Here is a 14,597-nt window from a genome sequence, read left to right as displayed (position 1 = left end):
TCCTTTTAATGTGCTGTTGGATTCTGTTTGCTAGTATTTTGTTGAGGATTTTTGCATCTATGTTCGTCAGAGACATTGGCCTATAGTTTTCTTTTTTTGTGACATCTTTGATTTTGGTATCAGGGTGATGGTGGCCTTGTAGAATGAGTTTGGGAGTGTTCCTCCCTCTGCTATATTTTGGAGGAGTTTGAGAAGGATAGGTGTTAGCTCTTCTCTAAATGTTTGATAGAATTTGCCTGGGAAGCCATCTGGTCCTGGGCTTTTGTTTGTTGGAACATTTTTAATCACAGTTTCAATTTCAGTGCTTGTGATCGGTCTGCTTATATTTTCTATTTCTTCCTGGTTCAGTCTCGGAAGGTTGTGTTTCCTATATGCATTTTATCACTAAGTATATAAGTTCTAAAATACTGTGTGTAGGTTTTGAAATAATGAATGTCAAACTTTCCTGGTGTTCACAAATTGCCAGTTAGCTAAGAATTTCTATTATTTCCAGTAAGGGGTTTAAATGGGTTCTTTTTTGAAATGCACTTTGTGAATATATTTTTATTTCACTTCCACAGGCTCCACTTTAGATACATTAACTTGCAATGCTTTTTAGGCCACAGCTTTTATCCTTATGGTTTTGCAGAGATTAGTGAAAAATGGACTCAACCATTGGCTAGAAATTGAATTTCAGTAAGAGAGAAAAAGATGCTTATTATTTAGCAAGTCAACAAAGAATATGTTCTGTGTTATCATTATACACCTTTAAAGTGCAGTGTTAGCTTAAAAACAAATAAGCCAAGGGAAAAAAAAATCCCAGAAAATGCTACACATTAAAAGCCAGTACTTTTTCTTTTTGAGAACATTGTTTCTCAGTGACAGTTACTAGTCAATATTGACTTCTTATAAAGGATTGGAACATCAGGAAGGCAAAGAAAATTGACCACATTTCAATATAATTGAAGGTCGCTGACTGTTTTTCTATTTTCTTTGTTCCTAGTTTTCAAATTCTGAATGATTCGTGTTGACCTTTAGCTTGCCATGTTCTCTGTGCCAGAGCCAAGAACAATTCACAGGTATTATTTACTTAGCTAACTTCATCATTAAAGCTGCCAAAGAGGATCCAGGATGGAACCAACATAGGGTTGCAGGTCTGTACAAAGGATAAAATGAAATATTGTACAGAAGTGACCTCATGTGTTTTCACAGCCTCCATGTAAGTAGATAAGAACTATTATTCCTACTTTATAGATACGGAAACTGAAGGGATAAGGAAACAGGTAAGTATACCCAACATTTATTGAGCATGTGTAATATGAGAGGCACAGTGCTGAGTTTTGGAACATACATATAAATAAGGTAAGGTCAATACCCTCCATGCAGTCACAATGTAGTGGACATGGCTGACTGTGAAAAACACAATAATAAGGACACAGAATACAATGGGAGGATGATGTCTAATGGCTGGAAGGTTTTGGAAGGATTTTGTTGAGGTGGAATCTGAGCAGAGACTTAATGGGTAGTGAGTATTCTACAGACAAAGATGGTGGGACAGCAGAGGGGATGGTAACAGCAAAGGCATAGAAAGGATATAGTATGAGAATCTGTTAGTTTTCTCATAGGACTTGAGTGCAGGGCAGGGGTAGAAGGGAGATAACATGTTCAGAGGATTTGTAGATGTCCTTGAATGCCAACTCTGGTAGCAATGTAGAGAAAAGTTAGGGTGGCAAGGAGATAATTTAGGAGGCTATTGTGATGGTTCAGGGAAGAGGTAATGGAGGCTTGAACTGAAAAGAAGCAGGAGTAGAAAGAAAGGTAGTGATAGCAGAAGTAGAATCTATGTAATTGTCAAGTGATTGGGCATAGACTGTGAAGGAGGAGGATGAGTTGAAGATGATTCTGACATATTGAGTCAGTTAACATTATTATATTTGAGCTTACCCTTGGGCCAGACATAAGGGAATTTCTAGTGGGGAGGTGGAAATGTGGGTCTGGAGATCAGGACAGACACTGAGTTAGAAATCAACCACAGGGATATGATGGTACAAAGAGAAACCAACGTAAAGAAAACCTTAAAATTTTAAGACAGAGAGGGGTAATAAAGGTAGAGGAGTCATTGGTGTCACCTGAATGGTCGGTCTGAGAGGGAAGCAGAGGATGTAAGATGATAGAAATCAAGGAAGAACAGCTGAGCTGCTGAGGGTAAGAGTAAGTGTTTTCCTGTGGTCACAGAGGTCACGACCAAGCTCCTAAACTCCGCACCTACCTACTGAATTATTACACAAGAAAAACAGTGTGGTTTTTCAAGAGGATTTTACTCCTCATTTTCCCTCGGCCATCAAAATTAATTGCAAGTACCAATTTTCATTAAACTTTCTTTGCAGCTCACACTAGCTTCCTTACATTGAGCTTTCTAGATGACTATTATTAATCAAGTACGAGGCCCCCCCGTGCCCTCCTTCACTCTTATGGTTACATGCAAGGGCTTCCAAGTCACAGAGGCTGGCTGGAATCTAACCCAGCAGTGTGACGAGGCTCATTACCTAACTTCTCTGGCCTCGGTTTCCTCGTTTGCAAAATGGGGGCGGTGGTACTCACCTATTAGAGTTGAGAAGAGTGCATGAGAGAATGCAAGTAAAACTCTCAGCACATTGCCGTCAAAGGCTCAATTCATTTTTGCTGTTACAGTATTGAAATCTCCCTGAAGGTAGAAGACTACTCCAATAGGACTACTTTTCCCTAAGGTGTGCAGCACTGATCTGAGGCCGTCTGAGCCTCATCCTGCCAGCCCTCAGCGAAACGCACACGTAGGAAGAGGGATAAAGAGCTGACGGGCTCTCCGGGACTCGGCAGCCCACGGAGTAGGGCGGCTGGCTGCAGGGAGCCGGAGGAGGAGGGATCGCAGGAACCGCCCGAGCCCCTCGGGGGACCACACGTCACAGGGTGCAGCGCGCCCACCCAGAGTGGAAATTTAGCCCGGTGGAGTCGGATTGCGAGAGAGCCGCGGAGGAAGCAGTGCACGCTGGGAGCGGTAGTTTTCAGGCCTCAAGTTCACGGGTCGGAGGATGGCCGAGGCGAAAGGTCCCTCCCCGGTCCCGCCTTTTGTCCACGTCTCACTTCTCCCAGCCAATGCTCTCTCCTTTCCCCCGGGCCAGCCCCTCTCCGATCCGGCCCCCATTGGCCTTGAGGCTCAGCGTCTTGGGCCCTACCCGGAAGTAGCGTTTGGGGAGGTGGTTTCCTAGACTACGACACCGGAAAGCTGGGGGAGGCGCTCTGGGCTGCTGAGAGCGGAGGGCGGTGGCAGCGCTGGTGCTGGGGACCGGCTCAGTGGCTTCGGGAAGCAGCTCGGCGACGGCGGCCGCTCGCGTTCCTCCGCATCCCGGCCTCGACACGGCTCGCAGCTCCTTTGCCACCGGCGTCCGGCAATGTGTCCCACCGGCCGGGCGTAGCAGCTGCGCGTGCGCGGAACCGCGGGGCCATGAGCGAAGCCGGCGGCGGCCGGGGCTTTGGGTACTCGGTCCCCCAGCGAGCGCCATGGAGCCTGGTGGCGGCGACGGCCGCGCTCTGCCTGGTGTCGGCCACGTCCGTGTGGACGGCGGGGGCCTCGCCCATGAGTAGGGAGGAGAAACAGAAGCTTGGGTAAGGGTGCTTGGAAGCCTGGGGTGGGTTTCCTCGTGAGGCTGACCACGGGCGAGGTGCCTGTCATTGCGACCCGGGCGCCCAGTGGCCTCTCCTGTCGCGATTGGGACGGCTGTTGCCTCGAAAGAACCCTGGCGGGGTGGACAGGGTCCGGGAAAGTGGGGGTCGCCGCCCGCGATGCTACCTCGCGGGACTGTCGGGGTGTCGCCCGGGCCGTCTGTGACACGTGCAGGCTCCTTAAGGCCAGCCGCGGTGTGTCAACGCGGCTGCCATGTCACTGGCCCGTGAAGGGGGCTACACACCGTTTCCCTGCGCGCGAGAGTTCCGAGGTTGCCTTTCATCAGAGACGTGGTTAGATTTCTTGCACAAGTGAGCTCCCAGGTGGGAAATGTTGCTGATCTCACAGCAGTTAAGGAAATCATGTTTACACCTGTTACGGAATAGGGGGCGTTCATTGGAACTTGAACTTTACACATTTTACCATTTCCTTGCAGTGGTTTTTTGCACTGCATTTTCATAGTAGAACAATATTTGATGGTAGTATTCAAAAGCCTCAATTAAATATACCTATTCACTTTACTCAAAGTAGTTTTATCAGTCTTGAAAGTCATAAAATCATCCGTTATATGTACAGCATTTAATTTAGAGTAAGTGTTCCTAATACACACCAGGTCCCACAAATGAATAAGGAAAAAGCCAAGAACCAGTAGAAAATGGGCAAAGGGCGTGAAGAGTTAATTCACACAAGAGGAAATGCAAATGGTCAATAAACATGAAGTTACTCAACCTCATAAATGTGAGAGATGCAGACTAAAACAATGAAATAGCTGGGTTTTTTGCCATCAGGCTGGTAAATACAAAACACAATACATGGATGGAGTACTGACTGGATAGTTGAGGTGTGAGAAGAAACTTGGTGGGAGTGTAAATTGCTGTAATTTATTGACAGTCTCCTAAAATTTAAATTGTATGTATTCTTTGATTCATTAATCCCATCTCAGGGAATCTATCCTACAGAAATAAAAGCACTATTAAAGTAGAGATAGGTGTACAGGGATTTGCATTTTGAAAGAACAGAGCTGTTCCTTGGAGCATCCATATTACGGAATAATATTCAGATATTAAGGAGGAGTTAGGTCGTCGGAAGGCTACCCAGAATATACTCCCAAGGCCAAAAAGATGTAAGCTGTAGAATACTATATGTAGTATCCCATGTTTAAAAAAAAAACAAAAAAATGGAGAAGAAATTGCTTAAGCTCAGAAAAACATGGGAAGATGACTACCTCCCAGAGTTACAATGGAGGTGAGGTCAAACCATCAGGTTTTATTTTATCGACATATACAGACTTCCATATTGTTTAAATTGTTGCAAGAGTCTTGTCTTAGTTTTTTTTTTTTTTTTTTTTGCGGTACGCGGGCCTCTCGCTGTTGTGGCCTCTCCCGCTGCGGAGCACAGGCTCCGGACGCGCAGGCTCAGCGGCCATGGCTCACGGGCCCAGCCGCTCCGCGGCATGTGGGATCTTCCCGGACAGGGGCACGAACCCGTGTCCCCTGCATCGGCAGGCGGACTCTCAACCACTGCGCCACCAGGGAAGCCCGTCTTAGTTTTTAAATAAAACAGCAATAAAAGACACTTGTTGGAAAATTTAAAGTGTCAGTTATCAAAACAAAATTACCAGTAAACTCTAATAAGTGTCTTAAATTTTCTCTTTGTGAATTTAATGTATCACTGATAACTGCTTTACTGAATACCCTACTCTGTGCCAGGCACTTCACATATACTATCTCTGTAATCCTCTCTACTTCTTAATGAGGTGGATGCGATCCCCATTTTGCAGATGAGGAAATTGAGACTCAAGGTTGACTTGTTCAACGTTGCAGAGCTAAGTAAATGGTGGAGCCAGTATTCAAACCCGGGTCTGTATGACTTCAGAGCCTGTGCTCACTCCACTCTGCTACACTTCTATAAGACTTGGAGAGAGAAGCTTCAAGTCTGTTAAGGACAGCAAGTATTTTTATTTGATCACGACTCCCCTTTCTCCTTTTTTTGTTAAAAATGTTTGTTTGAAGAAAAGTCATTGGATAACTCATTTTTGACCAAAATAAATTTTTAACTGTAGAGCTCCAACCAAATTGGCTTGAGATTTCAGCTCAAATTTTGAGATCATTTATGAAAGTGAAGTTACAATTATTTAGGCTTGTTAATTTAGATTGCCTTACTCTAGGGTAAGAGTAGAATAAGAGTCTATAGCTACAAACCACAAATACACATTGCTTGACTGCTTTCTCATCCAGGAATTTTCAGGAAACGAAACTATGATTTATTAGGTTTACCTGTACAATTTTTTTTGAAAATCCAAATAATGATTTATGATAAAAAACAGAAAATGCCTATCCCTTTCCCTACCCCCCGCCCAAACTAAACTGATGATAAAGACTGAAATTATCATGAATAGTAATAGCAATTGCTCGGTTGCTTGCAGTTTATAGTTTATGGAATTATTTACCTGGTTATATGTAGTCTTATACTTCCTGGAATTCATTTTTTGCTTTTTAAATGTTACAAAAGTTGTTAATGTTTTTACTTAAAAAATGAAGTATAAAACAGTTCAATTTCTGTAGCATGTTGGCAAGCAATGTAACTATAGAAAAAGCTGATTTATAGATCTAATTTCCAATACATTTTTATCCAGTTGTTGAATAGATATAAAACCTTATAGAAAAAAAAATCTCTGTATAATATAGTAATTATTCTACCATTCTGTATTTAAATGAGTGTTAGGACTTATATGTGTAATTAGGAAAGAGAGAGAGCTCAACTGGATATTAAATACCTCCACTTTGAAGTATTTGTTGTGAAATTTGATGATCATGTTCTACATAAGTGTAAGGATTGGAAAATAATGTGTCCTTGTTTGCAGTCGTGATTTATTCATAGTCTTGAAGCTTGAATGCTTGCAAAGTTGGGTTCACAAGTTAAAGCTTATGTTACCTGTAATACACGTGTCTAGGCACTACTATTACCAGTTACAGAAATTTACTTCTTGACAATAATTTTGTATTCTGTTTCAGGGGAAGGAAAAAAGAATTTCCATATTCCATTTATTGATATCAGTGCTTGAAGGGAAAATTTAGCTCCTTTTTTTTGTTTGTTTATTAGCTAATTTGAGAGCTCTTTATCACCTGCAATATAATAAAAAAAAAGTCTAGAAGGATTTTTTGAGATACTCTGTAATTTTCTGAGATAACTTGATCCATATTCTATCATACATATAAACATATAAAGAATTAGTGTTTTGGCAAAGTGACTTATCACCTTGTTAATGATTAGGTGTTTTTAAATGATTATTATTTGTAAAAAGTTGTCAGGACTTAGCTTGTTCAGTTCACAAGTTTGAGTGTACTTGATTCTGCTGGTTATTATAGCCAGGATCTGGAAATAAGTCCTTTTCTGTCTGCTAGCTATATTATAACCAGCATTTCATCATCCATGATTACAATTTTTAAAATGATAATTGCAATATAACCGGAGGTAAAGTAAAAATATACTTTAATATTTAATAGTCTCTTAATATTCTCTTCAATTCTTGCCATTAGTGATTGGAACTTTGGGAATAATAGTAAGAATTAATAAAAGATTATTAAAATATTTTTCTTCTGCTAATTATTGAGAGACTTGGCCTTTCCTGGCCATAACATTTTTTGCAGTTTTTCCTATAACCCTCACTCCCCCAGTTTGAGTGTTTAATTGAAAGACTGATTCCTTGGTCCCAATTTTGCAGGTTTTGACTTAGTAAATCTGGTGTGGGGATCAGAAATTTACATTTTACACAGTCATTTTGGGGATTTTGAGAAACAGAGTTAGCCAAAATACACAGATCTCTTTTCGAGGATTAGTTTTCTCGTATCAGGGGTGAATATTGTTTATTTGACTTTTGACAGAGTTTTTTAAAGGAGCCAAAGGTACATCATAAAATGTATCTTTTGGAAATACGACAAACATTAACAGAAATGTGTTAAACTAGGCATTAGTGATCTTATTCATTTAAGGGGAAAGGCAGAGGCTTCATAGAGTATCGTTATTTCATAGCAATACACACACCAACCCCTTTCTTTTGGTAGAATGTATAGTATAAGCAATAAATGGTAACAATTATTTCTTTTGGGTCTCTTCAATATTTTCCCCTTTCAAGACATTTATTTTAAATAATCTTGTTAAGAGGTAATTGTTTTTCATCATCAGATTTTCTTCTCTCTGCATGGCATGTATCATTCAGCAGTTTTCTTAGGAAATATTATAAAATGACTTTTACATAAATTGCTAGAATAGGAAAACTTTGGCTCATCTCTGTGTGATTCATGAAAGCTTGTCTACTAACATAGGTGTATTTCCTGACCCTTTTTATGTTCCTTCCTAACTAAATTTTTCTTTTGTTTTTTATTGGTATAAGTTTATGAAGGAGCATTAACTTTTTGAAAGACAATAAATAGAATATACTTAACTTTTTCCCATTTCTGCTCTTTTAAAATTAGGAATCAAGTACTGGAAATGTTTGATCATGCTTACGGTAACTACATGGTAAGTAGAAAGCTTATCTTTATATACTATTTATGAGAGCTGATTATTATGTGAGCACAGTCAACTGGGAATTTTAAAACCTGAATTAATAAGTTTTATTTCCTTTAAAAAATTGTTATTAATTTTTTTAAAGGAAGTTTTTAAAAAATAGTACAAACATAGGCTAACAGAGTATTCCTGATATTGGTTCTTAGAGAACCAATTTATTGAATAGGTAAGAATAAATTGAATTAGATTATGAAACTTTGTATTTAAATAGTTTCCTTTGATGCTATCAACAGTGTTTATTAAATATATAGTTAAGGTGGATGTAAACATGAATAAGATGTTATCTCTGGCCTTAAGGAAAATGATTCTCTTAATTAAAAAAAAAACTATTTACAAAATTACTTTATTCACTCTGAAAAAAACAATTGCTTAAGAGAGTCAAACTGTCACCTAGTTTCTGTCCAAATTATATCCTCATAGTATGCCTTGATTTGAATATATTTTGCTTTCTAGATATGCTGATCCATATTGTTTTAAAATGTCTTAGTGCTCACTTGAGATGAAGTAGCAAGTTCAGTTTTACAAGATGAAAAAGTTCTGGAGACCTGTTGCGCCATGGTGAATATACTTAACGCTGCTAAACTTACACTTAAAGATGGTAAATTTTCTGTTACATGTTTTGAACCACAATTAAAAATTTAATCCCCCTATAGTACAGGGGTAGGAGGTGGGGAAGGACATCTGTAGCTGCTCCCCCGCCCTGGCCACCTCTTGCCACTCAATAAAATGATCTTAAACTGCAAAAACATAGTGCTAATAATTTTTAAAAGATAACTAGCCAGCAAATTTTAGAGTTCAAGACATAATTTTACATGTAAATTTGTGTAATAATTTTGAAGAGTTTAATCAAATTATTCTGAGAATTACTTCTTAAGCCTTGTTATGTCAGCAGATCTTCTTTTATGATTAAGGCCTATAAAATGTAGTTGGGAAAAATTTGGCAGAGAACTAACTTTAATTGATTCTGCTTTAAGAATTTTTCAACTGATTCTGAGTCTATTTTTCTGTTACCCAAAAATCTTTATATATTGACATTATCTTTATGAACATGTAAGTACATATGCTTTTATGCATTTTTGTATTTTTTAAACATGTCTTATATTTGATAATTCTTATTCCCTTTTATACTGTACAGTTTTTAAGAGTACATACTGAGTTCTTAAATGTTTTTAGGACATGATGGAGATGAAGTTTCAGGTATTTTTAACCATGTTGAAAACACAGTTTTGAATTCATTTCTCAAGACTCAGCCATTCCCTTAACACTTCTTTCAAAATCATTTATCCCTGGTTAATTCAGTTCGGGCAAAGCATAATTTAACAAACCTAAGCTAGTAGTTTTAAGGCGGCCAAGTGGGTCCAGGATACACCCTCAAACCTAAGCCATGTCATAAATGCGTACTTTTCGTTCCAAAGTTGAATGCAGTGGTGTACAGCTGGATTAATTCAATACATCTCACTCTGAATAGGGTCCTCTCTTTGTAAAGCACGGTATCTTTAACATCTTGTTCCTTATTAGGTAAACAGCTGAAAGTTATATCAGTACATTTTTTCCTACTATAGAAATGGGTTTCTGACAGAGCAGCTACCAAGGGCAGCCCTCAGAGGACTTCCTGGTCCAATTCCTATTTATTGGACCCTAACTGGGTAACTTTCTATTATACCTACCTGCCTACAAGATCTAAAAGAGAGGGATTTCAATTCCAAAGACTGGAAACTCCTGGAATTAACACCCCTCTCCATTTTTCCAGTGAAGTCACACCCATCTGCAGTCTACTGCAATATGTATTTTAAAATATTCAACTGTTTTACAACATGAGTGACTCTTGCAATGTGCTTGTGCTATACTCAATTTATGTGAGGTTTGTAACCCAAGATTTAGTCTAGAATTCACACTTCCCCTTTTCAAGTTCTCAACTAACATGAAACAGTTCTAAAATATTAAACAGAGACCAGGTGCCCTGTACTTGTTATATGAAGTCAGCTGAAAATTTTTTCTAGTTCCTATACTCAGAAACACTGTTAGCTTGCTGTAGAGTAAAAGTGTATATAGGTTTTATAGTGAGACGGGTTTGAGTTCAAATCCTATCTCAGCTATTTAGCTTGGACCCTAAACAGATCATTTAATCCCCCTGAGCAGTGTCTTCCTATGTAAAATGGGGATAAGTACAAAGGATTATTGTAGATTCTAGGATTTTTGAGAACAAGAGACCATTTTCTTTAATTTTTAATAAATTCATCTTCTGTGCCTGTGCCTAGCTAGCATCATGCCTGGTACATAAATGTCTTATGTTTTGGTTTTTTGGTTTTGAAAGAACTGAATTGAATTCTTGTGAAGGTGTAATCAGATTTTTTTTTTGCATTTGATTATTGTGATATATCTTTGCCTTTTAAAATCAAAGAAATCATTTAGTAAATTTTATTAAAAATACAAGTTAATGGTAAATTTGGGGATCTATAACTGTTTACTTTGGTGTAGTCAGTTGCCTAGTATGCTAAAATGTAAAATGCCTGGCACATGGTAGGCATTTAATAAATGTTGAAAACTTTTCATTTCTTACTAGTTTTTAAAAATATTTCTCTCCAGCCTAGTATACAATTACAGCAATTCCTTTTAACTTTCTTGGTTCCCGGGAAAACACTGTTATTTTCCAAAGATTAAGAGCAAGAACTCTGGAAATGAAGCAGGACACCCTGAGGTGGCTCTGCCACCTACCAGCTGGGTTACAATGGGAAAGTTACCAAATCTCCCTGAACCTATTTCTTCATCTCTCTACAATGGTTCACCTGCCTCACAATGTTGTTGTAAGGATTAAACAAGTTAATACAATTAAAGTGCTTAGAACTTGTGTCCAGCAAATAGGAAGCACTGTGTAAGAGTTTACTGCTACCAACTGCTGCTGCTACCATCACTGCTACTAGTAATTCATTCTCTACCTGAGATTGAAATTGCCCTCCTAAAATTTGTCGAGGCTTTAACTCAGAACTCATTCCCCAGATTGTGCATAGAACTTTCTTCAAACACACTCATTCTTGCCTTGTTCTAGGCATGCAGCCTTTGAGCTTTTTTTTTTTTAATGACTCCCCAGGTTCTATTAATGCTGTTTTTCAATAACAGTGCCCTGCCAGCCTTAGGTAGATTACTGCATCTCTACCATCTCTTGGTGTTACATCCAGGAATTTTCTGATTTTATCAATTAATAGCATAAGTACCGACAATCGTAACAACTGTACTTGACAGATCTCTAGCCCCAATTAGACTGCAGTTTATCCACAATGAATTGCACAGATGGCTTTCTCTTTTCCCCAAATAGCATGAAATTAGATGTTTGTTTTGGCAGTTCTTGAGTAAGGTAAATACCTTAGACCACAGCTACTTTAGGGCTTCTATTAGCATGTTTTTAGTATTTGTACTGAGGTCTGTTTGCAGATTAATTTAGATGACAAAATAAATGTATTTAGGCCACCAAATAACCATTTTGGATCTGAGCTCTCTGATCTGATCTTTGTCTTGTAATGTTTTTCCTGTCTACTGTAGATAACTCAATTATTCACTGTTATAAGCAGAAACTACTTTGGTAGAGCCCTAAACATTATAAATAAACTCTAAAATCGTTGGTAAGCACAGTTTCCTTTAACTAGTAGCATCATACCAATAACCACTTTTAAGCTTGATTTTGTGAGTGCACAGTTCAGAGAAAGAGATCAGTCTTTATCATTTAAATAAAAGGAACTGTTTTAAAATGTAACTTTCTTGTGGATTTCTAGATTTATGTAAGTTTTCTTAGAATTATTTTTTTTCTAATTTTTTAAAAACATTTTTTATTGTGGTAAAATATACATAACATAAAATTTACCATTTTAACCGGTTTTAAGTGTACAGTCCTATGGCATTAATTACATTCACATTGTTGTGTAAATATCACAATCCATCTCTAGAACTCTTTCATATTTCCTTTTTGAAACTGTGTACCTAATGTTTCTTTTTGATAGTTTCTTCATCAAAAAGAGTACTTCTGTAAATAAAGTAGTTTAGAAGTGATATTAATAGTTGGGAGGAGGGAAGATATAAATGTATGTACATTTTTTTGCATAGACGATTGTAGGACTACCTTTTATTAACCATTGTTCCTTGGCCTCTACTTATAGAACATCCTAAAAATCTGCCAAAATGACTTAAGAAATTCTCTAGTATCCTCTCATAGTTTTTGTTTTTTTAAATCACACTCTGATACTCCATGTAGGATTTTAATAGAACCAGGTCTTTCTATTTATTTAGGTAGAATTTATAGAGAAAAAGATTTCCAATTTCAAATGCATGGTTCTGAGTCAGACAGTTGTATATAGTTGTTTAACCACCACCACATTTATGATCTAGAACATTTCCATCACCCCAAAAAGCTTCCTCATGCTCCTATGCAGTCAGTTCCTTTTCTCCACCTCTGACCTCTAGCAACCATTGTGATTGGCTCTTTGTCACTAGTTTTCCCTTTTCTAGGATTTCATATCAGTGGCATCTTAAAATATGTATGTAGTGTTTTGGTTCACATTCTTTCCTGTAGCGTGCTGTTTTTGAGATTTGTCCATGTTGTTGGAGATATTGTAGTTCCTATTTATTGCTCAGTAGTATTCGTTGATTTGATAGAACACAGTTTATTTATTCATTCACCAGTTGATAAATATTTAGCTTGTTTCTGGTCTTTGGCTATTACTAAAAGACTGCTGTGAACCTGTGAATGCAAATTTTTATGTGGACGTACATTTTCATACTTAGGAATGGGATTGCTAGGTCATATGGGAAGGTTAAGTTTAACTTTTTATAAGAAACTGCCAAACTTTTCTAAAGTGACTGTAACATTTTGCATTCCACACAAGCAATTATAAGAATTTTAGTTGCTCCACACCTTCTCCAACACTATGTATATTCAGTCTTTTTAATTTTAGCCATTCTAGTGGGTGTGTAGTGGTATTTTGTTGTGATTTTAATTTGATTTTTTTCTGATGACTAATGATGTTGAAAATCTTTCCATGTGCTTAGTAAATCTTTTTTTGGTTAAACATCTGTTCAGATCTCTTGCCATTTTAAAATCAGGTCATTTGTCCTGTTATAACTGAGTCATAAGAGATATATATTTTCTGGATATCAGTCCTTTATCACATATGTGCTTTGCAGGTATTTTCTTCCCATCTGTACTTTGCCTTTTAATTTCTTAATGTCTTTTGAAGTGCAAATGTTTTAAATTGTGACCAAGTCCAATTTATCCTTTTTCTTTTATGATTCATCTCTTTTATAGCCTACCTAAAAAAATATTTGCCTAGCCCAGGGTCACAAAGATTTTCTTGTTTTCTTCTAGCTGTTTTATAATTTTAGCTTTTTCAATGAGATCTATTACCCATTTTGAGTTAATGTTTGTATATATGATGTGAGGTAAAGGTTTCTTTATATATATATTTTTTCTATGTGGATATCCAATTATTCCAGCACTATTTGTTGAAAAAAGTATTTCCTTGCCCCACTGAATTACTTTGGCACCTTTGTAAAATCAATTAGCTGTATATGCATGGATCTGTTTGTAGACTCTGTATTTTTTTCCACTGGTAAATATCTATTTGTACATCAATATCACCCTGTCTTGAGTTACGTGATATTAAGTCCTGAAATCAGGCAATGTAAGTCTTTCAGCTTTGTTCTTTTTCAAAATTGTTTTGAGTATTTTAGGTTCTTTGTATTTCCATGTAAATTTTAGAATCACGTTGTCAGTTTCTACAAAAAAAAGCCTATTGAGCTATTGATTGGGATTATGTTGAAATCTATAGATCAATTTGGAGAGATTGACTTCTTAACAGTATCAAGTCTTTCAATCCATGAATATGATGTCTCTGTCCATTTATTTAGTTCTTAATGTTAGCAATGGTTTGTACTTTCCAGTGTACAGGTCTTGCACATCTTTTGTTAAATTTATTCATAATTATTTCACATTTTTTATGCAATTGTAAATGGTAGTTTTTCAAATTTTAATTTCCAATTGTCCATGTTATACAGAAATACAACTTTTTTCTGATAACCTTAGATCCTTGCTAAATTCACTTATTTCTCGTAGCTTTTTTGGTAGATTCCTTAGGATTTCCCACATGGTCAATCATGTCATCTGCAAACAAAGACTTTTCGTTCTTCCTTCCTCCAAACTATGTGCCTTTTATTTCTTATTATAGCAGTGGCTAGTACTTACAGTATTATGTTGAAAAGAAGTGGTGAGATCCTTGTCTCATTCCTAATCTTATGGAGAAAGCAGTTAGCCTTTCACTGTTAAGTATGATGTTGGCTGTAGGTTTTTCATAGATGCTCTATA

The 14,597-nt window shown here is 37.5% G+C and overlaps 1 protein-coding gene across 3 annotated transcripts in view; it reads left to right on the top strand.

The window, feature by feature from the left end:
* The first annotated feature begins 8,164 nt into the window (after window positions 1-8,164).
* EDEM3 (ER degradation enhancing alpha-mannosidase like protein 3) overlaps window positions 8,165-14,597 on the top strand; it is a 92,672-nt gene continuing 86,239 nt past the window's right edge. For all 3 annotated transcript variants that reach the window (XM_082678530.1, XM_082678529.1, XM_082678528.1), the window contains exon 1: window positions 8,165-8,200. In XM_082678530.1, the coding sequence (XP_082534656.1) occupies window positions 8,171-8,200 (30 nt within the window). In that variant the 5' untranslated portion in view covers window positions 8,165-8,170. The remainder of the gene's footprint in view (window positions 8,201-14,597) is intronic.

The sequence above is a fragment of the Grampus griseus genome (genome assembly GCF_964374135.1).
Source record: "Grampus griseus genome assembly, chromosome: 1".
NCBI classification, from domain to species: Eukaryota; Metazoa; Chordata; class Mammalia; order Artiodactyla; family Delphinidae; genus Grampus; species Grampus griseus.
Note: the sequence above shows the minus strand (reverse complement) of the source record. Positions and strands in the feature narration are given on the sequence as shown.